The sequence below is a fragment of the Rousettus aegyptiacus genome, unplaced genomic scaffold (assembly GCF_014176215.1).
Source record: "Rousettus aegyptiacus isolate mRouAeg1 unplaced genomic scaffold, mRouAeg1.p scaffold_m13_p_4, whole genome shotgun sequence".
Classification (NCBI taxonomy): Eukaryota; Metazoa; Chordata; class Mammalia; order Chiroptera; family Pteropodidae; genus Rousettus; species Rousettus aegyptiacus.
The window spans coordinates 155,658,363-155,681,658 of NW_023416307.1; the positions used below are offsets into that span (position 1 = coordinate 155,658,363).

The 23,296-nt window shown below is 58.4% G+C and overlaps 3 protein-coding genes and 1 non-coding gene across 6 annotated transcripts; 2 read left to right on the top strand and 2 right to left on the bottom strand.

Moving 5' to 3' along the window:
• Positions 1–1,751: 1,751 nt before the first annotated feature.
• Positions 1,752–9,549, bottom strand: CDHR4 (cadherin related family member 4). Its single transcript, XM_016149966.2, has 20 exons — positions 9,531–9,549; positions 9,028–9,082; positions 8,491–8,675; positions 8,229–8,391; positions 8,062–8,153; positions 7,498–7,608; positions 6,773–6,876; positions 6,476–6,612; positions 6,008–6,191; positions 5,754–5,907; positions 5,400–5,493; positions 4,901–5,104; positions 4,681–4,820; positions 4,302–4,452; positions 3,998–4,218; positions 3,627–3,769; positions 2,910–2,966; positions 2,733–2,811; positions 2,474–2,501; positions 1,752–1,946 (listed from the first exon to the last, which is right to left on the bottom strand). Exons 1-20 carry the CDS (start codon positions 9,534–9,536, stop codon positions 1,891–1,893), a joined length of 2,364 nt encoding a protein of 787 aa, XP_016005452.2. The 5' UTR covers positions 9,537–9,549; the 3' UTR covers positions 1,752–1,890.
• Positions 3,195–3,313, top strand: LOC118602601. The gene has a single exon (XR_004950735.1). It is a non-coding gene; the product is annotated as a 5S ribosomal RNA (ribosomal RNA).
• Positions 9,550–11,183: 1,634 nt separating the features above from the next.
• INKA1 (inka box actin regulator 1) lies at positions 11,184–13,516 on the top strand. The gene is made up of 2 exons (XM_016149974.2): positions 11,184–11,886; positions 12,627–13,516. Exons 1-2 carry the CDS (start codon positions 11,836–11,838, stop codon positions 13,425–13,427), a joined length of 852 nt encoding a protein of 283 aa, XP_016005460.2. The 5' UTR covers positions 11,184–11,835; the 3' UTR covers positions 13,428–13,516.
• A 122-nt stretch (positions 13,517–13,638) lies between these two features.
• Positions 13,639–23,263, bottom strand: UBA7 (ubiquitin like modifier activating enzyme 7). Of its 3 annotated transcripts, none has more exons than XM_016149971.2 (24): positions 22,031–23,263; positions 21,790–21,958; positions 21,558–21,692; positions 21,341–21,447; positions 20,950–21,040; positions 20,724–20,859; positions 20,438–20,535; positions 20,199–20,345; positions 19,619–19,801; positions 19,348–19,455; positions 19,109–19,189; positions 18,871–19,026; positions 18,611–18,776; positions 18,329–18,531; positions 18,165–18,226; positions 17,903–18,077; positions 17,755–17,820; positions 17,330–17,501; positions 16,704–16,786; positions 16,329–16,421; positions 16,049–16,240; positions 14,487–14,579; positions 14,312–14,412; positions 13,639–13,853 (listed from the first exon to the last, which is right to left on the bottom strand). In XM_016149971.2, the coding sequence occupies exons 2-24, from the start codon at positions 21,934–21,936 to the stop codon at positions 13,685–13,687; spliced, it is 2,964 nt and encodes a 987-aa protein (XP_016005457.2). In that variant the 5' UTR covers positions 21,937–21,958; positions 22,031–23,263; the 3' UTR covers positions 13,639–13,684. The 3 variants fall into 3 exon arrangements, with proteins under 3 accessions (XP_016005457.2, XP_016005456.2, XP_036075056.1); XM_016149970.2 differs by having other exon boundaries at positions 22,043–23,262; XM_036219163.1 differs by lacking the exon at positions 19,619–19,801 and having other exon boundaries at positions 22,043–23,263.
• Positions 23,264–23,296: the final 33 nt, after the last annotated feature.

The following is a 23,296-nucleotide window of genomic DNA, read 5'->3' on the forward strand; positions in this document are numbered from 1 at the left end:
TGAGGCTTTCCCCAATCAACAGCCTCGATGTCCGACGCCGTGGGGGGTGCTTCCCACTGACAGGTAGTTTGACCTGTCATTCAGAACCAGCCTCTCTCCGCCCGTGCCGAACGCTTCGACACGTGACTGTGACGGCACGGGTTGGCGCATGCGTGCAGTTCCGGGAGTTGCTGGCGGCAGAGGTTTTGCGGGTGATTTCGAGGCCGTAATGCCCTTGTTCTCTGCGTACGCGGCTCCGGTGCGGACCCAGCAGCGTCTTCTCACACACGCGCGCACACTTAGGGAGCGTCTGCTGAGTGCTATTTGCAGTTTTTGTCAACACCCCCGGAAGGGAGGGGTTGCTGTCCCCATTCAATGGTGAGGAAACTGAGGCGCAGAACCGGAGGCCGAGCCAAGGTCACGCTACATCTGGAACTGGAGGCACCGGGGCTCACACCTTTCCTACTGGCTCCAGAGTATAATGCCCTCTTCCCAGCGGCTTCCGCAGCATTGCCCCGCATCAGTGCAACCACCTGTGCTGCCCCAGAGCCGGATCCTGGCCCACTGCCCACGTTTGTCCTTCGGTCTAGAGTTCAGGTCCCCGCACAAGTCCTGGCACACAACGAGTACTCTTTTTCTGCCCTAGAGCATCTTGTCTTGAGTTCCTATGACAGCATATTTTGCCCTAGCCTGTCATGCTCTGCCTCTGAGGCCAACTGTGAATCCTGGATGGACTGGTCCCCCATACAGGGCACCTAACCCTGGGCGTGGCTTCAGGGTTAGGAGCCCAGATGCAGTCACACAGTCTAGACCCACATCAAGTACTACAAATAGCTAGCTAGCTCTGTGACTTTTGAGCCTTGGTTGCCTCATCTATAAAATGAGGATAACAGGCTCTTGAGAGATGAAGATTTAATTAGCCCTTAGAGGAGAGTAAGTGCTCAGAAGTCTGCCTGCAGCCACTTCCAATAACAACCCGCGCTCACATCTCTGTCCCTGAGGGCAGCTCAAAACCCTCACTTGACTGGGAACACTGTAAAATGTGTTTTTCCCACAGAAGGCACGCAGCTTCTCTCCCCACTTGGGACATCATAACTGGCTTCCAGTGACCTGAAAGGATTCAGGTCCACAGACTTGGCAGAGGGGAAAAGATTGAGAACTTAGAGATATCACAGTAAAGACCTCCACCAGACAGCAGGTACTCTTGGAAAGCTGGCAGCATCCTGGTACCTGATGCCAAGGTGGGCACAGGAAGCGGGCTAGCACTGCATCCAGCAGAACCCTGCCCTTCTGCAGGTTACTGCAGGCCACCTGGCTGTGTGTGACAGCTCAGCTCAACACAGAGAGGGCTGAGGGCCAAGGAACCAAAAGAAACACATCAGGAAGAAAAGGGAGCAGCCTCTCAGAAGGCGGCTCCCATCAATCCCTCCATGGCCACCCATGCCAGGTCTGCACCAACCCACACTTCAGTGCAAAGTCTCTAGATCCTTCCCAAGAAAACTTCCACACACAGTCCACAGACTGCCCCGTAGGTTGGTGGGGCCCTCAAATGAACAATTCCTCCTGGGCCTTTTCCACCTGCTAGAGCAGGTGGCCTCCAAGGTGACAGACCCCCTCGGTCACTGCCAGGACTAACAGCCTCTTACCTCTGGCAGAGCATTAACCACTGTCAATCAAAGTACGGTACAGTGCCTTCTTAAAGTAACCTTACTAGTCCCTAGAGTGTTCCCACAAAGTAGGGAGTTCTCCAAGTAAGAACAAGGAAACACAGATCTCAGAGCTTCTCCCACGTGTGGGTTTCAAGGCTGGGACTTTCTGCTTGTAATTTTGTTTTTTATTGAATCAACTTGAAAACACAGCCCATGATTATGCGAAGAAGAAATTCCCACGTAGTGAAGCAGCTTCTTGGCCTCAGAGCCAGCGCCGGGCTCCCGTGTGTGAGTTGAACAGGTAATCTCTGCCTGTACCTGTGCTCAGATGGTCAGGAGAGAGAGGCAGCACTGCTGGCCTCAGCAGAACTGCCTCCCACCTCTAAGGGTAGGAGAAGATGTCCCAGGACCCTTGGTGTGAGGACCACCCCCCCTTTCTCCTGTCCAACCTGTCCTCTTTCTCAGCATCTCCTTTGAGGTCTGGTTCAAATGCACAGGAAGCATCTTTGATTCCCCTGATTCCCCAACATTGGGCACCAGTTTCCCTAAGCCCAATGCCAGATTACTCTGCCTTAATTCTCTGGTACAAATGGAATATCTGGGGGTCTCTCCTCTCGCTACTTTTCTCCCTTCCCCTATGGGCAGGAACCAGATCAGCTCTGAGTCATCACTTGGTCCTGCAGGTGTTTGGCAAACATTGGCTGAGAGGTGAGTGGGGGTGAGAACAGACCCCCTTCACGGAAAGAGTAGACGATAGATGCCTGGTGGTAGGAGGAGATACTGAGATGGGTTAAAGAGAGAACGTGGGCCAAGGTGGCGAATGTATTGGGGATAGAGAAACTCACAGGAGTCCTGTGCTCTGCCATCGAAATGCTGCTGAGGGGAAGAATGAGAGGGTACAATGAGTTGAAACCCACCCACAGGGAGCCGGTGGAGGCCTGCTCCCAAGGGGATCAGGAGCCCACTTGCCTCCTTCCTCCTGTTGGTGCTGGCATGGGTGCTCCCACAGGGGTAGCTCTCCATAAGGAAGGGGGCAGGCTGGGCAGGGGAGTATTCTAGAGCAGCCTCAGTGCCCACACTACACAGGATAGTGGGTTGACATACCAGGTTTGTGGATGCCTGGAGTGTGTCCATCATCGGTGCCTCCATGAACCCCTCAGCGGACCCCTCAGTTCCTTGGATACTGAGACAAAGTAGAAGCAGGAGTATAGGATAAGGCTCCGGGGCCCGGCCTGAGTTTAAGTAATGGTCCTGACATAGAGGTATGCAAAGAAGGCTGACCTGTTTAGCAGCAGAGCCTGAGCTGGTTTGCTTGGTGCCCGTAGCACCTGGGCCAACCTAAAGTGCCGGGAGGGGGGACCAAGCATGAGGGCAGCAGACTTGCTGGCTCCAGCAACCAGCACCATTCATTTACCCCTTTATACTGGGGGTAGCCAAAGTCTGTATGCAGTGTCCGTATTGTTACCCCCGCCTTCCTCTGCGTTCAGTCCTGTGCCCACAAGAAATTCAGTTTTAGGGGCATATCAGGTTTCAAGTGGCAATCAGGGGTCAAGAATAGAGTAAACGGTCTATTGCCATGCCACCCTGAACATGCCCAATCTCGTCTGATCTCGGAAGCTAAGCAGGGTTGGGCCTGGTTAGTACTTGGATGGGAGACCATCTAGGAATACCAGGTGCTGTAGGCATTAAAAAAAAAAAAGGAAGAAAGAAAGAAAAAAAAGAATAGGGTAAATGCCCAATGCATGACACACTCGTAGTCTGCAGCCCTGGGCCTCATCCACACCCATCCATTCCAAGACCGACAATGATGGAGACAGCTTCCTTCCATTCATTGTCTCTCCGCCTCTAATGTCATGACCTCTAGAGGGAGATCAGCCCTCCTTAATATTGGTTTGTTTGCCCATCACCATGGGCATTGTTGTCAAACCTTGGCTGAAACCACTTCTCACAGATGGGGTCCGTTAGTGGGCTGGGGAGAGGCAGGAATAGGAACCCTACCCCCCGAGGAGTCTGCTGAGAGGCCAGCCCAGGGACAACAGGAGGAGGGCACCGGTCACTGTCAGCACCACCACAAACCAGGGGTCCGGCTGCCAGAAAGCCTCTGTGTCTGTCACAAGCAGGGGCGTCACCACTGAAGGCACCTGAAATGAGGTCACAGCCTCACCACTGCCCTGCCAAATGCCATGATCTTCTAAACTCCTCCAAGAGCTGGGCCACCCCATCCCCCAGATTTGCTCTCCCATATTGCTCTTTGCACTCAACGTGCCCCTCTGAGATGCCTTCCCCATCATCCACCTGGAAAACTGGGGCTCTTCGCCCTCCAAGGTCCTCTCTCCCCACCCCACAAAGGCCCAAGGACCGCCCCTCACTGTGGCTCTGTGGGTGCTGGCGGCCACTGTGCTGGCCTTCCAAGGAACTAGATGCACAATGACGGTAGCTGTGGTGCTGAGGTGGGGGATGGAGGGACCTGCATCGGCCACACGGATCAATAGCTCGTAAGTATGGGGCCGTTCTGGCCAGGGGGCCCCCGGTTTAAGGTTGTCGTGCACCAGGACGGCTCCTCGCAGGCTGAATTGGCTCTGACTATTCCCTGAAAGCAGAGTGGCGAAAGAAGGGAAGCACTGCTGGCCTTGCCCATGCCTCCCACAGCCTGGTGGCACCCAGGGTCCTCACCTCCCACGATGCTGTAGGAGAAGGCCAGGCGCTGTGGCTCCTGAGGGATCCGACATGACACCTTGGTCACCTCCATGCTACGGCCCAGGGAAGTGTGGACGGTGAGTTCTTGAAATGGGGGCTCACACTCGGGAGCATGGTCATTCACATCCTGCAGGAACATAGCCAGGTCACGCACTTCTTGAATCCCCGGGCCAGCCCTTCAGCATGCTCTGTAGACCTCAGCTGTCAGGCAATAGGCTCCAAAGCTTTCCGCATGAGGCCCCGCCCCCCTCCAGCCAACCAGTGGAGGAAACAGAGGCACAGAGTGGAAAATCAGCATGCCAGAGTGAGATTTGAACTCTTTTTAATTCTTTCTAAGGCCCTGGGGCTCGATTACCTCAATCTCAATGGTAATAGTGCAGGAGCCAGAGCGGTGGTAGGTGGGGTTCTGGTCTTGGCTATGGTCAGTCACCAGGACAATGAGCCTGTACACCCTCTGCTGCTCATAGTCCAAAGGCCCCAGGAGGCGAACCTCCCCTAGAAGCGGGGGCCACAGCCTCAGCCTGCAGAGTCAACTCTGACTCTACCCCTCCATTCCAGCCCTGGGGTGGAAATACCACTGAGACGGTCCACAGTGAAGACGGCAGACCCGGCAGAGGTGTGGTATTCAATGCTGTCACGTGGGTAATCCATGTCCATGCCCACCACAGAGCCCAGCAGGGTGCGGGGCGCTGCATCCTCCCGAACCCGGAATGTGCGTGTGACGCAGGCTGGAGAGAACTCATTGACAGGCGTCACAATCACCAGTACTGGCACCTCAGCTGGAAGTTGTTAGGCAGTCAAGGAGCTGGCCTGGGGTGCCCAACCCTGCCCTGGGGATCTGAGGAGGGAGATTCGTCCCTGCCCTGAGGGGGTCTAAGGAGAAAGAGGGTCTGGAGGGAGGGAGGGCAATATTCCTCCCCTACTGGGGGCATGTAGGAGAGGAGAGATGTGCCCCGTGCTAGAGATCCGAAATGGAGACAACCCCATCCTACCAGTTTGGGAGGGAGGAGAGATGTCCTGAGGATGGGGACAGGGGTACTGAATACCCAAGCCCCCCTGGGTGTGGCCACTCACTGGACATCGGGGGCTGACCGCCATCGAACACCAGGATGGAGGCTGTGTGCTGAAAGCAGGCCCCAGGAGCGTCGCAGTCCAGTGTGGCATTCACCTGGCCAGAGGGGCCAGAATGTGAGGCCCAGCCACAGCCTGGGAGAGCCTCGAGCCACTCTGGGCTGCCTCAGGCAAGGGCATCTACAGATGGCCTACCCTGACCCCAGTTCTCCAAACTGCAAAGCAGGTAGGCTCCACCACCATCTCCTTCACCCCGTGGTCTCCGCTCCCACAGCCCCTTGCCGCCTCCCTCCCCCCACCCCCCACCCCCAGACCAAGCACCCTTCCAGTGGGGCTGGGAATTGCGGCAGGGGGCACCTTCAGGACCCTGTCGCTAAGGCAGAGGCTGGTGGGGACAGAAGGGCTGTGGAACCGCAGCTGATAGTCCATGGTGGAGCCAGGAGAGTCCAAGTCGGTGCAAGTGAAGGTGCCCAGCACCGTGCCCACAGGTGCAGTCTCGGGGATTTGAGTCCTGGGAGCAGAGCGCAGGAGGTAGGGCGGGAGTCGGGGCTTGACCGTGAGCGGTGGCTGGAGGAGACCCGGTGGCCTAGGTAAGGCTCAGGTGTACTCACACTAGGAGTGCTGGGAGGCAGCGTGGGGGCCAGCGGTTGACCCGACGCACATTCACGGTGACATTGAGCTCAACGCTGGCCCACGGCTGGAGCCGCTCGAAGGCCTTCACCCGCAGCGCAGTGACTGCTGCTCCCGGGGCCTGCGCCAACTCCAGAGGCGCAGTGGTTCGGATCACACCATCCTCTGGGCCAGGTGGGAGGGTTGGGGTGGAGGGGACGCAGAGTTCGGCCCCGCCCCAAGCTCAACCCGGTTCCCACCCTCCCACTGACAGGTTAGGGCGCCGAGCCTGGCACCCCTCGTTGCCTCCTCCAAAGCTCGTCTGTAGCTCTGGCCCGGTCCCCAAACGCGACCTTGCCCCAGTTTCTGCCTCAGCTCCAGCCTCGTTTCTCGTGAGGGTAAGGCGGTAGTGCGGGTCACCTCTGGACAAGCCGCAGAGGCACTCCCATACCCCACTCCGCGCCCCTCACCGCGTCCGATGGAGAAGAGCGTGCAGGGCAAGGGAGACAGGATTTCGTAGCGCACGTCGAGGCCCTGGGCCTTGACCTGAACCACCTGACTCCCAGGAACAAGGTCCTCGGGGATGGTGATATTCTGGTCCTGCTTCCTGGACAAAAAGGGGGCATTATTTCCTACCCATGCCACCCCTGGAACCTCCTGCAAACCGCAGCTAGCTGGGACATTCCTGCAGCCCCTCTGTGACCTACTCCCACTTCCCCCGATGCCAGGCCCTGCGCCCCCACAGTCTCGGGGTAGGGGAGCCTTACAAGAAAGAAACTTGGCTGGAGGGAACAGGCAAAACTTTCACCACCAGCGTCCCACGGCAGCTTCGGCCTGGGCCAAAGGTCACCAGGATCTGAAGCTGGAAGACCTGACGTGACACAGAGTAGAAAGGGACTCACGGTGTACGTCTACCTGTATGTCCGTGCCCAGACTTCCCATCAAATAAGCAGCCCCCATATGACCTCCACAAGGAGCCCCGACGCTCACTCTTCCCCAGACCTGTCACTCTGCTGACAGGTATTCCTTTGAGTCCCATTCTTTTGAGCCATAAATCCATCTATCAGGATACAAACAGCCCCCACGAGAGCGATATCTGAGTCATTCACGTTATGCCTTATCATCTTAGAGTTGCTAAGAGCCAGTTACTAAGTTGTACAAGTTTTAAAGAAGGAACTTCTCTAACCTGCACTAGCCGCCTCACCCAGAACTTTTCTCTCCCGTCTTCTCTGAACACTCTCATTTCTACTCAAGACAGCATGAGCCAGGGATCCCACTTTTTTTCTGGAACTCCAGAGCCCAACATAGAACCAGGCCGAGGTGGGGGGACAGCCAGCACGGGGCAGCGAGTACAGGTGTGGGCAGTGTCTGTGAGAAGCAGCATAATGGAGGAGGCCAAGGAGGCCACGAACGAGCAAATCTCCGGAGGGTGGTGGCCCTGCCCACTGTATGCCTCATCCATGGATATACCCGGGTCCCAAGTCATGCTCACCTTTTGAGCCTGGCCTTTGAGGCCCTGCGGTGGTGCCTGCAGCCAACCTTGCCCATTGATGGAGAAAGGTCCAGGAAAATATGGAGGGTCCTGGGCACTGGTGATGTTCATCTGACAGGACAGAGATGCTGGATGCTCAGTCCCCAGCCTCCAGTGCCCAAAGTATGCCTGCCAAAGTCCCCAACAATCCAGCAGGTACCTGCCCACACCCAGTTCTACCAAACCCCGCCACTGACATTCACCCTAACCTGGGACCCCAGACCCCTGATCCTCAATACTTTCTGCTCTAAACCATTTATTTTGTTTTTAAACTACATTTCCTTTTTGGATTACAAAAGTGATACACTTGAAAGAACTCAGCCCCTGAGAGGTTCCTGTAGGAACGGCCATGGTCACTAGCGGCGAAGGGGCCCTCAGTGGCTCTCTCCAAGGGCATGTATCATGCAGAGGCTCAGCTAAAGGGTTCCTCTGAAGTTCTCTGCTTGGCCAGGCAGGGACTGAGCTCGGTCTCCCCATGCTCACTCCTCCACTTCACTCCCCCTACTGCCCATGTGCTGGTCTTACCTGGGCTCCCTGGAGTTCTAGGCCTGGGAACAGCAGAGTGTATAGCCGGGCCCCAGGTGTGATTGTTTCTGGCACCTGAATGATTTCCCCAGCTGGCCAGAGGGGAAGTTAGGAAGCTCTGTTCAGGCTACACCCGCCCACCCCTTGCCTGCTGCTGCTGGCCTCACCTGGGCTGGCAAATGGGCCAGCACACTGGATATGGCCAGGGTCCCGCTGCACATCCACAAAGAGTGATCCCTCCCACACGTCGTTGCCACACGTGTACTGCAGCTGCAGCTCATAGTGGTTCACTGCCAGGGCATCCAGCCGGGCTGAACTGCTCAAGGTCACCTATGGCAGGTAGGCAGTGCCATGTGGGGCCTAGGCTCTCCCACCCGCCACCTCTGGCTTTTGTTTCCCCATGGTTCCCAGCTGTGCCCATGACCCTACCTCTCCCATGTACATCCCTTGCCACGTGGTTAAGCTGGGTGGGTTGAAGAAGGTAGAGGGCGGCTGCACGCCGAGCAGCTTCAGGGAGGGCATGTGAGAAGTACAGCTCAAGTTGAAAGAGTGAAGGATGGTGCCAGGTCCCTGGTTCTCGGAGACATTTATGATCCAGGGCAGGTCGTGTACAACTATGAGGAAGAGATGATCAGGCTGGAGGCCCCCGTGCTCAGGGAACCACAGACTAGAACATAGTCCTGCCCTTCTGCCACAGGGCCTGGCCGAATCTTGGGACCAAGCAGCCAGAGCCCGCCCTTGTCCCCCACATCCATCCATGGGTCAGCTCATTTCATAGATTAGAAGTGAGGATTTGGTCGAGGAAGCAGCCAAGATAAGAATGAGGGTCAGGGGTTCAGAGCCCTTTCCTGGCTTTCCTCCAGCCCCTGCCATCCATGGTAGACTATCTGAAAAGGGTCAGGACTCTTCTCCACAGTGGAATGGGGAGGTGAGAACCGGGGTTCCCCCAACCCACCAGCTCCTTACCAGGGACAACCAGAGCAAGAAGAAGTGCCAAGGGTCTGAGTAGCACCATCGTGTCCTAAAGATACAGACAGCAGAGGAGACTTCGGAAAGCCAGAGGTGTTTGTCAGGCCCGTCCCGTTGCCAGGTCAGTTGCTCAAACACACTGGGTAGGCAGGACTTCCAGGCCTCCCAGACTGCAGTGTCACCCATCCCTGGCGACTGAGCTCTAGGCTCCAGACGGGCATCCAGAGGCCTAGAGAACCCTATTTTTTCACTGCTTCCAGGGATTTCCCTCATTTGTTACCACAACCAAAAGCGGGTGTGAGGGGAGAGGTATCAGCTTCAGTTGGGGAAACAGGCTCGGGGAAGGCCTTGGAGACAGAGTAAGACAGTACCCAAGAAAATTGGGCCCAGGACCTGCTACCCCACAGAGTCTGAACTCTAATTACCCACACCCCATTAGAAAACATTATCTGACTACAAAGCCAAGCCCAACCTCAATAAAATCTCTCAAAGTTGTTTACCTGCATCACGCTAAGCGAATCCTTGTTGATAGAAATCAAATAGTAGTTATGGGATATTAATTGGATACAGCACAAGGTGGCCTCCTGGAGTGGCTAGGGATATCATTTATTTTGATCCGGGTGACAGTTGCACAAGTGTCTACAGACAACCTTTATTAAGCTGTTCTTTTGAGAGTTGTCCATTCATTGTGTGTGTGTGTGTGTGTGTATGTCAATTTTTAAAAAGTTGTCTGTACTTGCTCTCTCCAGTTCCTTATCTCTCACTCTCACTCTCCTACTCACTACAGTCAAGCTTGTCACTCTTTCCATGAAACTGCCCTTGTCTGAGTCTCCAGAGATTTGTGTACTACTGAATTCAGTAGTTTATTCTCCACTCTCAATTCCTTGGCGGCATTTGATGCTTGCTCCCTGTGGCTCCTTAAGTGCCCATACTCTCTATTTCCTCCCACCTCCCCAGCTGTTCCCGCTTAGCTCCTTGGCTGGTTCTGCTTCCCTACCTGCATCCACTGGGGTGTTCCATGGCTTAGTCCCGACTGCTGCTCTAAACTCATCTCTCCCATCACATCTGGGCACATAGCCTTAGGTACCATCCAGTAGTTCTGTCTCTCAGAACCAAGATTTCAGTGCTGATCTCTCTCCCCAAGTCTAGTCACACACCCATTCAGTGGCTGACCCCGCATCTCTTCTCCGATGTCTAACAGGCATCTCAAAGGTCACATGTTCACAAAGGATCATTTGGTTTTCCTCCCCAAACCCACTCTTCTCCAGTCTTTCTTGGATCGATTCATGACAATCCCATCCAACCAGATGTTCAGGCCAGATCTAGGAGTCATGCCGAATACCTTCTTTTCCTACCCATATTCATGCATCAGGCAGGTTTGATTTTAGCTCCAAAACATATACCAAAGTGACCCCCTTCTGTGCACCAGCCCCGGCACGGCCCAGACCAGCCCCTCCCTTGCTGGATGAGGGCAGGAGCCTCCATTCTGATTACAAACAGCAGCTGGGATTATCTAAACAGGAGCCAGCCCAGGTCACTTCCTGCTCAAAAGCCCTCAATGCTCCCCATCACATCAAGAACAAAATCCCATATTCCTTTCTGAAGCTGCTAGGCGCCTGGTTTTGCTGACCTCTTCACTACTGCAACTACCAACATCATAGACCCCTTAGGCCTTCTTGATGTTAAGCCCTGTTCAGTTCCTGTCCTCTCAGGGCCTTTAACTGGCTTATCCTTCTGCCTAGAATGCCCCTCTTCTTGATCTCCCCACGAAGGCTCATCCAAACAGAATGCCACCTCCTCTGAGAGTCCTCTCTCCCAAACCAGCCCGTCACCCTCATTCCCCAGCATTTTTCTGTCTACTGACTCGTCTGTCTCCAGTTAGACAGTATCCTTGAAATGAGCCTGAAATCATGGAGGACCTCTGGGAACAGGCTCTGACCATTCCCGCCAGAGAGGGCCGCCCTAAGCCCCTGCATTCACTCTCAGTCTGCACGTGATGCTGGGCCGAGGGGATGCGGATGTCACCTCAGGAAATGCGGCTAACCGCGCGCTCCCCACAAGAGGGCGGCCGGGCCTAGCTTGGGCCAGACGCAGGGCGGAGAGGCGTGGGCGGGGCCTTGGCTGAGGCCCCTCCTCCGTGCTCCTGCGACGTCCCTCGCTCCAGGAGGCCTCAGAGGAGGCAGGACCCTCCCATCACTTCCAGGGATTGTCAAGGCCCGCTCCAGGAGCGGATCCAGTGGGTTGGGCCCGAAGTGGGCCACAGCACTGAGGAGCCCGAGGACTGGGGGCGCTCCGCCGGTACATGGGCGCAGCCGGGGACCCGCGTGCCCACCGGGTCTTTGCGGGAGGGACCGCAGTTCTATCCAGGGAAAAATGGGGAAGCTGAGGCTACAGCGGGAAAGCGACTTCTGGGTCGCGCAGCGAACCCGGAGTCAACTCAAACGCGCGGGGCGTCGGGAAGTCCTGGGCCAGACCGCGCCCGGCTTTCAGCAGCAGCAGTCCCGCCCCTCGGCATAGGGCTGATGCTGAGAGCGGGAGTGGGCGTGGGGATCGTCCACACGCGCCTGGGGGCGGGGCCGCTTCGGCCCCGCCCAGGCCCCATTGGCTGCGGCGGCAGGGGCGGGGCGCGGCTGCCAGATGTTGGGGCGGTGGCGGCGGCGGCGGCGGGAGCTACGGAGAGCGAGGAGCCGCCGGACAAGATAGAGGGTGAGGGCGCCGCTGGCCGGCCCGCCCGGCCCCGTCCGCACCGCTCTCGCTGGAGTTCGCAGAGGAACTGGCAGGCCCGGCGAGGGCTCCGGCACGGGCATGCACAGCACTCGGCTTGACAGCTTCCTGGGCCAGCTCCGCTGGGAACTGGTGAGGCTTGGGAGCGGGTGTGATTCGTAAGGACGTGTGTGGGGTGCCAGGGTTCCGTCCCGCCCGAACGACACACAGGTTGGGGGCCGTCCCGAGTGCATATCCAAGGCAGGATGGGGGCGGGGCGGCCCAGATGGCCCAGATGGCCCGCGTCGGGTTTCGGACGGTTGAGAGTTGCGCTGGGCATCAAGTAACAGCAGCCCAGCTGGCTGTGCCGCCGGGGCGGCTAAGGGAGCTGAGGGGGGTAAACTTTTGGGGTGGAGCAGTCCGCTGCAGGAGACTAAAGAGCTGCTCGTGCTGCTTGGAATGCCCGCTATCCTAGGCTGGCCTGTACCTTCTTCCTCTACCCCCACTTGGCAAGTGCTCTGTCCTTCTCCGAAAGACGGTTTGGGCTTTGAGCAGCTGAATTCCTCAAGAGGCACGGATGCTCCCCCACCCCAGCCCTGAGCAGGACCTACTTCCCGAAGCAGGCCCGCAACCCTGCCTCCCGCCCTGGTGGCGGGTGCCGACTTGCCCGGCTCTGCGTGCCGAAGCCTGCCAGACTGCCACCAGGTCGACTTATGGGAACCACACGAGCTTCGTGTGCCAGCACCCCCATGCCCTGTACCCACTAGAGGCCTTGCCGCCTAGGTCTGCAGGCCCGTCCAGCTCTTCTGGGCCTTCCGTTCTGAGACTGGCCCCCCGGAAAGCAGGCGTGGCAAGCGCTGCCCCTCCAACTTCTGTTCTCTCTTTCTCTGCAGCTGTGTGGCCGGGACACAGGCTCACCTCCCATGCCTGGCCCTCTTCCGCCACCCCCTAAACCTGGCTCAAGTGTCCGGCTCAGCCACCGGCTCAGGGCCTCAGATGTCTTGGATGAGGACTCAGTCTGCTGTGTGGAGGAAGAGGAGGAAGAAGGTGTAGGGACAGGACGCAGGGGTGTAGGCTCGGGGGGCCCTAGGGAGCACACCCTGGATTGGGACTCTGGCTTCTCCGAGGTGTCTGGCAGCACGTGGAGAGAGGAAGAGCTCCCCGTCCTCCAGCATCCAGCAGCCCCAGCATGGCGCCCCCATAGACAGCGCCTCTCGGCTAGCGGCATCCCCCAGTCCAGTGGGGTCCCTGCGGCCAGGGTACCACCTGCCCACCGACCGCGGCCCAAGTCCACCCCAGACGCCTGCCTGGAGCACTGGCAGGAGCTGGAAGCTGAGGACTGGACAGCAGCCCTGCTGAGCCGAGGTCGCAGTCGCCAGCCCCTGGTGCTGGGGGACAACTGTTTTGCTGACTTGGTGCACAATTGGATGGAGCTGCCTGAGGCAGCAGGTGAGGGGGACGATGGAGGTGGGCCCCGTGCCCGTGCTCGGCCCCCCCAGTTCCTGCTTGGTCTCTCTGAGCAGCTGCGGCGCCAGCTGGCCAGGGCCCGCCGGGCGGCCATGGCAGGAAAGCGACTGTCATGCCCACCTCGCCCTGAACCCGAACTGCCTGCAGACATCTCACGCTTTGCAGCTCTCATGAGCTGCCGCAGCCGCCAGCCCATCATCTGCAACGATGTTGTCAGCTACCTCTGACCCTGCCCTCCAGCCTGGGACAATAAAGGCCTTTCTCTGGACTGTCCTGGTTCCATATGCCTGAGTCTCCAGGAGGCAGCCCCAAGCTCTTTGAGGCACAGCCCAGGCAGGCGAATCTGAAGAGCCTTTCCCTCCCTCCAGAGGTCCCTGTGTGCCCTTGTCACACCCATGTGCATTGCCGCCTTTCGTCCATCCTCTTCTTTCCTTACTCTTTCCTTCAACAAGCATTTATTGAGTATCTATTGTGGTCACAGGATTCAGGGCTCAATATTGCTGTGCAGCGGGGCTGCTTCCTTGCACAGCTCGTAGTGCAGGGGTGGAAAGGTAGTGTCTTCGTCCTCACCCTCACAGCTGAGCTCCAGTACCAGCACCTGCTGCTCTGGCTCAGGCACCTGGCCTGTCACCTGCTGCACCAGTTCTGTCACCCTGGTGTGTGTTGGGGGGAGAATTGGGGGAGATTTGGTAGATGAGCAGTGGCAGGAAGAGAGTAGCCTGGCATGGACTAGAGGGTGCTGCTGGGCCATAAGGAGCCTGAGCCAGGAGCAGGAGCAGCTCAAGACAGGAAACATCTGAAACTATTTTCAGAGCGGCTGGGGCTGGCAGGGCAGGCAGGAGGCAGGAAATTGCTAGTCCCCTGGGAGTGGGCTATGAAAGGGGGCTGACTGAGCAGGGTGTGGAGAAGCTGGTGGGGGCTAGCCAAGCAGGCAGCTCCTGGAGGCCCCTCCTTGCCCCACCCCCAACCCATTTGCTGGCTCCATTTGGCAAAAGGAAGCTTCAGGGTGAGAGGGGACCAAATGGGGCTGGGAAGAGGAAGGGCTTCGCGTCCCTCACTTCCAACCTCCAGGGACAGAACAAGACTTGGCTAAGGCCAGGTGTGGGCTCACCTAAGGGACAGGCACTGGGCCTGCTTTTCAGGTGACCATCTCACTGAGTAGAGCATGGCCTTCCCTTGCAGCAGCATATTCACCTTCAGCCCATGTTGTTCCTAGAGAGAGATGGGTCAGGTGCCAGCTGGACCAGGTTGGGCCAGACTTGGGAGTGGGAAGGAACAGGGCACACCTGGAGGTGGTCCAGGAGTGACTTCAGGGTCCTCTCGGGCTGCCCAGCAGGCACCTTCAGTCTGTCCCAACAGGTCCATGTCAGGCTGTTGAACTGGGGGGTGATGGTGGAGAGAAATGAGAAGCTTCCCTCACACACCCTCCCCTACCCCAGTTACCAGCAGCTGATGGCCCCTTTCCTAGGGGAGGAGCTGGACTAGAGGCAGGAAGCAGAAGCCAGGAGTGGGGGTGGAAGGTGGGATCTTGGCCCAGAGTCTCAGCACCCTCCCCGCCCATGCTGGGGCCAGCACAGGAAATGGGGCTATGGGGCCCCCACACAGGGAAACAAGCGATCCATCACACAGGCAGGTTGTGTGTGGGGGGTGGGGGGCGGGGCTTCCTGAGGAAGCAGGAGCAGGGCCGCTGAAGTCGCTGAAGCTCCGATAAAGCAGCTTATTCCTCAAATGCAAGGCTTGGAGCTGGGGACGGGGGTAGGTTCATCCTGTCCCCTTGTGCTGTACTTCCAGGGCCTTGGACTACTCATGGTCACACACAGGCAAGGGGCACAGTGGCCACTGGGTGGCAGGCAGGCAGCCAGGGAACAGGACAGGAGGCCCTGCCAACCCCCCAGAAAATATAGAGGGGTCAAACAGAGACAGGACCAGAAGTGAGTGGGGAGGTCCCCCCTCCACATCCACCATGGACAAAGGCAGCTTGTGTGCTAACTAGAGGCAGGGCCCCTCACAAAGGGGCTCTGTGCAGCTGTGCCCTGAGGGACCCCAGAGCGACTTAGCAAAGGGCCCGCGCAGGCCTATGACCTCTCCCCTCTCCCCTGGTGAGGACATTCTCTCCACCCCCTCTTCTGTACCCCAAGGAAATGCCAGCTACGTAGAGCCGCGGCACATAGCCAGGGCCATTCATAGCCCTGCGGTTGAAAGAACACATGCACACAGGCCCAGGAACACCCACTCGTGTACTCACACGCACACCCATGAGAGCCCACATTGAAGAAGAGCCCTGCACGCTCATCTGGTACACAGATGTGCAAGCATGCTCTCTCCACGCCCACATGCCACAGGGCCAGGGATGCCCGGATCTCAGCACACTCACACTTGTGACACGAACGCACATCCCCACAGGGCTGCAGACCCCACATCCATGGTGGCAGGGAGCTCAGTGCCCTTTAACTCAGCTCGGGCCAGCCAGGATCCCCATGGCATGCAGGCGGAAGTCAGGCTCCGCTCTGAGCTAGGGCCCTAGTCCCCCCTCCCCACTACCTCCCCCTCAGGGGCACTCCTGGGAAGGAGGGGCTATGGGGAGATGTCTGGCTAGCTAATGAGTTAAAGCTGCAGCTCCCCCAGACAGGGCAGCAGAGGGTTGGGGCGCGGGGCGGGGGGCTGACTGCTGCTTCCTGTGTCTGACAGGCCCCAGCCTGGCTTTGCAGCAGCAGAAGGGGGGCTGAAGGGAGTCTTAAGGACTCCCCCATAGTCTGGGTCTTGGTTTGAGCCAGAAGCCAGAGCAGGGCTTGTTTCCATAGGTGTAGGGAAAACCCAGGCTTGGTTGGGTGGGGAGTCAGGGGCTCACCTTCTGGATGGCTGGGGCGCTAGGCACCCAGCGGCTGAAGGAGTTTTCAGCCAGGTGCAGATAGCTGTGGCGAAAGGCTCTGAGGGGTCGTGGCCCGCCCACCACCTTGTACAGCTCCAAGCCCACCAAGCCCGCCACAGCCGCTGTACTGGTAGCGATGGCTGGGATAATCTGGCCCACGATTCGCTTGCTCTGTCAAGGACAGGAGATTTGGTCTGGGCCCAGGATGTAGGGCTGGATTTTGACCCAGACCTCCAGGCTGGAGCCCCAGCAGGGTTACCTGGGCACGGTTAGCTGGTGGGATCCCATAATTCTGAGCTCTTAGGCTTGCTGCTGCCGTCACAAAGTCCACATGGAAGTTGCTGTCATCATCCTGTGAGGCCCAAGTTACAGAAGCATTAACACTGTTCTGTGCCCCTCACCGTGGCTGACCATGTGCCACTGCACAGATCTTCCCACAGTTCTCTCTGTGGATGCTCACGGCTCCCTACTTATCAGATAAGGGAGGAAGCTTTGGCTCAGGGAAGGTGAGCTGCTTCTGGGGTCCTGCCGGGAGAAGTACTCAGGCCAGGGGGCTCCAAAGCTACCCTCTTAGCTCTTGACCTTCCCCATAACTCCCTCCAGCCTAGCTCTACACCCCTACTTGAGCTCCTACCTTCTCAAACCTCAGTGGCCTCAGCGGGGCATCCACACTCCAGACTTTCAGGGCTTCATGTAATCTCTGCACCTGCTCAGGGCCTGTCAGGGGAAGGAGCTATTAGGGCAGTCCTCAGCCCCCATCTCCTGCATTCTCCCTGGAGCCCGGGGCCTCTTCTTGGTCTCTGCCAAGACCTATGGTCTCCACCATTTTCAGGAAGACCTCTGTCTGATGGATGCTGCTGTCTCCTCCACAGCAGCTCCAGCCCACCCGCTCCTTCTCCGTGTATATGTGCATGTGTGCGTGTGTGCATGTGTGCGTGTTATGTGTATCTGTATGCACTCGCATGTGCTATGTGACGCTGTCTTCACCTGGGCACCATAGCTAACTGCTCCCCAGGGCCCAATGGTTTGTGCTTTTCTGCTGAAAATCTGTTAAGGGAATGGGGGCTGGGGATGGGGTAGACAGCAGGAATAGCACACACTGAGGGGCCAGAGGATGAGAGAGAAGCAAGGTCAGAGGGCCTGAGAGATAGTGAGTTCCCCTCAGGGTCCATAGGCGCCCTCTTCCTTTTATGGCACAAGCTGAGGACAGGGTAAGGCCCTTGGGTGGCAGCATGGGGGAGGCAGGGCCAAGGACCTCACCAAGCTTAGCAGAGGCCAGGTCACTAGGAAAGACGGGGGCCAGGTCCTGGGGGCCAGGCAGTGGTAGCACCTTCAGCATTTCCCTGAGCGCAGGCTGGTCCTGGGAGCCAGGCAGCCCATGCATCTGGGCGTACAGATTAGCCGCCGCCAGCACATAGAGGACGTGCATGTCCTGCAGTCAGACCAAGAGCAGGGGCAAGTACGTGAGCGTGAGTGAGCATGTGTGGGTGCACGGGGTGGGGGTCGCTGCCCTTTCGAGGCTCCGTTTGAGTGCCTGCCTCTGCCTCACGTGTGGACACCTACATGTGCCCAAACGCGGCTCCGTCTCCCAGCATCTAAGCATCTCTACAGAATGCGGAGGTGCCCATTCCTGTCCTCGGAGGCCACATTCCCATCCTGGGACTCCCAAGAGACCCCCTACTCACTTGACCGGCGTCAAACTCCAGGGGCTTGGGACGCGGCGTGGGATCCGACCAAAGAAGTGTTCCATCCTTAAGCAGAGGAGATTACGATCGGAGGCTGCCGGGCTCAGTCCCCGCGAGCCCTCAGCCACCTGGCCGCTTAGCCACCCACTTCATTAGGCCTGAGTAGCTGCGCGATGCCATCATGGAAGCTTAGTTGCCAGTGACCGAGGGCCCACATCACACAGTCTCGCCAGGTCCGTGGACGACTTCTGAGGGCACCCAGCACCACCGGCAGCAGCGCTGGCAAGTTTGGCCCGTCCGTGTCTGCCAGTGAGGTAAGTGCCCTGCGGAGATGGAAGTTTGAGACTGAGCCCTGAAGACTCTGTTGCTGGGGGTCCTGGACTCCCATCCACCCTTATTGGTGGCCTTACTGTTGGCGGTTGATGGCCTCGGCAGACTGACGAAAGAGCCCCTCAAATTCACCCCGGGCCCACTGTTGGGGAGAGAGGAACCATGAGGTATCAGTGGGGAACAGGTCTGTAGCTGAGAACTGAGCCAAGGGGCAGGGGATCGGGGTCTCTGGGGTGCTTCTCACCTGCAGGGTATGCTCGACCGTGCTGGGGAAGTACCGCACGGTGCAGACGGGATACGGGGCATCCTCAGAAGGAGTCGAGGCGGGAGCTTTGTATTCCTCAGTCACATGCGGTATGAACACAGAAGCACTGCCCCGGGTGCCCTGCGTGCCCGCCTCCAGCAGTGGCTTCAGATAGTGGGTGCAGCGGGCAGCCACGTAGCGCCCTGGAAGGGGGACAGAGGGTCAGGAGGGGGGCTGGCATGGCCTTAGACAAGGGGCTGAGCACCAAGGCTGAGCACTCACGGGCTTGGAAACTGTCCAGGGCGGCAGCCACGCCATCCACACGGGAGAAGAATTCGTCCCCATAGATGTGCTCTGTAGTGGAGTCCAGAGGGTGAGTGAGCGGGGTCACCCTCAAGTCTGAGTTCAGGCGGTGAGCAGCCTCTGCAGCCACCTTTGCCTTGGGCTTCTGAGGAGAGAAGAGGGAGATGCTGGGTGGGGGGCGAGGGGTTTTGTGAGAGGGCAGTCCAGGACCGCGGGGTGGGGCAGGAGCAGGCACTCACGCCAATGTCCTGGGTCCTGAAGAGGAACTGACGGCTGAGGTTGGAGCGCTCGATGTGGTCCATGTCTGCGACAGTCACGCCCCCGCTGCCCCCGGCCCCCAGGCCCACCAGGGCGAAGCCTTTGAGCAGCTCGCAGCCGATAGCACCTGCGCCCACCTGCCAGCAGGAGCGGCCTTAGCCAGAGGGCCTGGCTCGTTGGCCCTTCCACAGACGCTCCCAGTCTCACCACACAGCTCACCAGGAGGTAGCGCTGATGGCTCAGCTTCTCCTGAAAACCAGCCCCAAACACTGCGATTTGCCCATCGTAGCGGCAGCATCTCTAGGAGACAGACACATAGGTCAGCGATGGCCGCTGTCCTGTGCTGCGCATCCCTCTCGCACTGAGTTTTCTGGGTCAGGACTTCGGAACTGTTCCTCCTGTTTCTACCCTAGTCATGAGTTTGGATGAGGCGTGCACCCCCTACCCCAGGTTCTCACCGGGGAGCAGTCCTCGGGATTGGGAAGGTGCTCCTCATCTTCCGGGAGGCAGTCAAGGGCATCAAAGTACAGCCACTGGTCCAGGGGCATGAACTTCCCGGAGACTGCCTAGAGGCCAGCGCTTTAGTCTAGGGACTGATGCCACATCCTGGCCCCTCAGATCCAGGCTGGGGGCTGCACCCAGGTCGGTGAAGCCTCCAGGGTCACTGTCTGGCACCCACAGCGACCTCTGCACCCCTCCCAGCCCCACCCTGCCTGTGCCTGTGCCCACCTTCAGCACTTCCTGGGCAGCCACTGCACCCAGCACGGCTGCCATGGGGCTCAGGCTACCAGCACTACTCAGGGCGACTGTCCGCACGAGAGCCTCGTCCAGTGGCTTTTCCAGTGGCTCTCCTTCTGTCCCCCTCAGTGGGTCCAGGGCCCGAGCCAGGCCCACCACCCTCTCTGCATCAGCCTGTGGGGGAGGACTCTGTGGGCACAGCAGCCCTGGCCTGAGCGCCACTCCCCCACTCAAATCCTTCAGGCAGCCACCCCACTGTTGTTCCACAGAAAAAGAAGCAGAAGCCTGAGTAGGGAGCAGACGATGCGCCCTCACCAGAGGACGCCCAGCACCAGACCTGGGTGCAGCTTCCAGCCCGGATCTGAGCGGTTAAGAGGCAGCAGGGGGCCCCCAGGCTTTGTGCCTGACACTTTTGGGGTCTCAGCCTCTGGTCTGGAGATGTTTATCATCTCCTTTATAAAAGTGGGAAACTGGCTCTGGGATTCGAACTTGGATTCGTGACAGCCATTGGTGCCTCTGGGCATCTGAGACGCTGAGACAGCGCAGGGGCAGGGGCAGTGCGGCCACTCACAGGGTCCCAGGGCTGGGGCGGACGGCCGCGGAGCTGCTGGAACTTGTGCAGTGCACGGAAGGCCTGATGCAGACAGTGGGCTCGGTGAACGTCCTGGGGACTCCGGGCCACCACGCGGGGCTGGAGCAGAGCTGCATCCAAGGGCTCCTACAGGTGTCGCTAGTCTCAGGGACAGATCCAGAACGCTGTGGGCCCCTCGAGGCTCCCAAGCGCCCCACCTCAGATGCACTTGCACTCACATGGCTCACAGTCCGGGAACTCGTGACCTCAATGACAGCCCCGCCACGCGAGTAACAGGAGAAATTGGACGTGTCTCCAATCTCCAAGGTCCCGTCCTCTGGGGGAGATCCGGCCTAGTTAGCATGACCTCTGAACCCCACACCCCATCCTGTCTTGCATCTGTGTCCTCGACCTTGCCCCAGCCTGAGGAAGGCAGAGGCAGAACCTATCTTCAAGGACCAGGCTGCATCTGCCCCCAAAGGGAGCTGGGGCACTGGGCCTGGAGTTGGAGTGGGGTTGGCTCACCCTGCACGCGGATAGGCCGGGGATCACAGTGGTTGAGCTCGACCATGCCCTCAATGCCCGAGAAAGTCACCAAATCCCCATCACGGAAGTAGTGGGCACCAGCCTCTTTTCTCAGGGTGAGAATGCCAGGGGAGCCCTGGGGAAAAGGTGGCTTGGCTCAGGGGTGCCTGTACCTGCCTTCCACAGCCTCTGGCAGCCCCTCCTTGGCCCACACCTTAATGCCCACCTTGGAGATGTGCTGAATGGCAGCTGTCAGGGGTTCTGCCTCTGTAGGGTCCTGCACAGTGAAGTTCTCACCAAAGTCACAGAACAACTGCCTGTGATGAGGTGGTAGGTGTCACAGAGATGGGTAAGTGGTTAACCACATGACTGTGATAAAAGGTGGGGGACAGCAGGGCAAGCCAAGAGGGCCAGAATGCCGGGAGGGGCTGGGGAGCTGGAGTTTGAGGGAGTTACTGGAGCAGGCTGGGGCGACGGAAGCAGAGGGGCGGACAGAGACCAGGATGAGGAGCGGATGCGAGGATAGGTGTGGGGCTGGGTGCAGGGGTATTCGAGCAAGCCTGGCTCTAAGGACAGCCGTCTGAGATATGGCAGGTTAGGCAGGCAGTCTCACTCACCCCACGAGGCCCCGGGTGTCAGCCACCAGAAAGCAGACTCTGTGTTTGTGGCACAAGGTACCCACCTTCAGCTGTTCCTCTAGGTTCGAGGTAGTCAGCACCACCACCTGAGTGGACCTCATGGTCAGCAGGGCCACAGCCACTGCCCAGCCTGCTCTGCACCCATGGGCTGGAGAAGGGGGCTGGACTGGCATGGAGAGAGGGGCTGGGAGGGCACCTGGAAGTTCTGCAGCAGGTCCTCGGTGATGTCGCCTGTGTAGACGTGAACCTGAACAGCTCCGTTGAGTTTGGCCAGAAGTTCCTGAGATGCCTCGGCCCTACTCCTTGCCAAGTCCTTCTCTGAGAGGAAGAACTAGAGAGAGAGACCCAGTTTGGCTTGAGCAAAGAGATATCTCTTGGGCCCTACCCCCACCCTGGTCTGAGAAGCCATAGCCCCCCGGGACCTTCACCTGGGCAGCCAGGTCGGACCAGCAGGTGGGGTGAGGATCATGCAGAGTGAGGCTGCCCACACCCATGAGGACCAGGTTCTTGGCCACCTCAGCCCCCAGCCCCTGAAGACCTGACAGCAAGACCTTAGCCCCCTGAAGCCTCTGCATGGCTGGCAAGCCCAGCACATACCTGTGGATGGGAGGTAAGAGAGCAGTCAACTGGAGATCAGAGCTCAAAAGGCCACCCCTCTCCCCTCCCTACCTCGGGCCTCACAGCTGCCGCGAGTACAGTTCCTCGTCCAGTAACTTGGAGGTCTCCAGGACATCCATTCCGAGGGCTGGGGCTGGACAATGGGCTGCAGAGCTTACAGATAGGGGCCCTGTGCGAGGCGGTGCCAGCAGACGCCAGTGCCCAGCTGTGGCTAATGCAAACAGGCACTAAGGCTAAGGGAGCGAAAGACTCTGCTGGCTATAGCTTCCTTCTTGGTTTCTCTGTCATTTCTGGGGAAAACAAAACTGAAAGTGAAACTAGACTCAGACCTGGTTCCTGATCCTGCCTCCAGCCTGCACTGGCCTGGCAAAGGTGAGTTTTGGCAGCCCTGAGTCACAGGTGAGGTGGGAGTTCTGTTTGACCTCTGGGGGAGCAGGTAGGGGGCGGGCCATGGGAGGGACCCATGTGGGTTGCATACAAGTCTCCTGTGGCTTCCTAGGTGTCCGAACCCTCAGGCCCCTGTGCCCCTCAGGTGCCACTGCCTGAATGGGCTTCCTGCCCGCAGAGTGCTGGTGGCAACTCCTTGTTCTGAGGACTTGCCCCGGGGCCTGGTATCCCCCACACAGAGACTGAGAGACCCGGGAGCAGAGCTCGTCCCAGCCTCAAGGCTGTGGGAGCTTATGACCACTATGTTGTCCCACCCACAGGGCCCCAACCACAGACCTGGGTGGAGCCCGGCACCTTTGGGAGTGCCTGCTGGGCCCTGAGCTATCTCCTCAGAAAATAAGGATTCCTCCCTGCCCACAGCTGCAGACCAGGACAGAGAGCTGGAGGACAGTCCTGGGTGTCCAGTCAGGGGTCAGTCCCAGGCCTCAGAGAGGGCAGTCAATCTCCCAGTGCCAGCCTTCAGAGTGGGAGGCATGGTGCAACCATGATCACGTGTGTCCTTATTTTTCCTTTAAAATTGTATTTTGAAATAATTATAGACTCAAAGGAAGTTGCAAAAATAGTACAGAGCTTTTGGAGGGTGGCGACAGAGCCTATGAAGGCGGCCCAGGAGCCAGAGCTGTCACATCCCCTCCCGATCCACTTCCCCTTGCAGCCAATAAAAACCCTTCGAACTGTTAAAAAAACAAACAAACAAAACAAAACAGCAGAGAGAGGTCCCGGGTAACTTTCACCCACAGATGGTCATTGTGCCTTCTTAGGAACTTGGGACCAGTCCTCTGGAGGATGGACCACAGCTCCCTACAAAACTCTGCAATAGCTAAACCAGGCGCTATCACGCTAGCTATTTATTTATTTATTTATTTATTT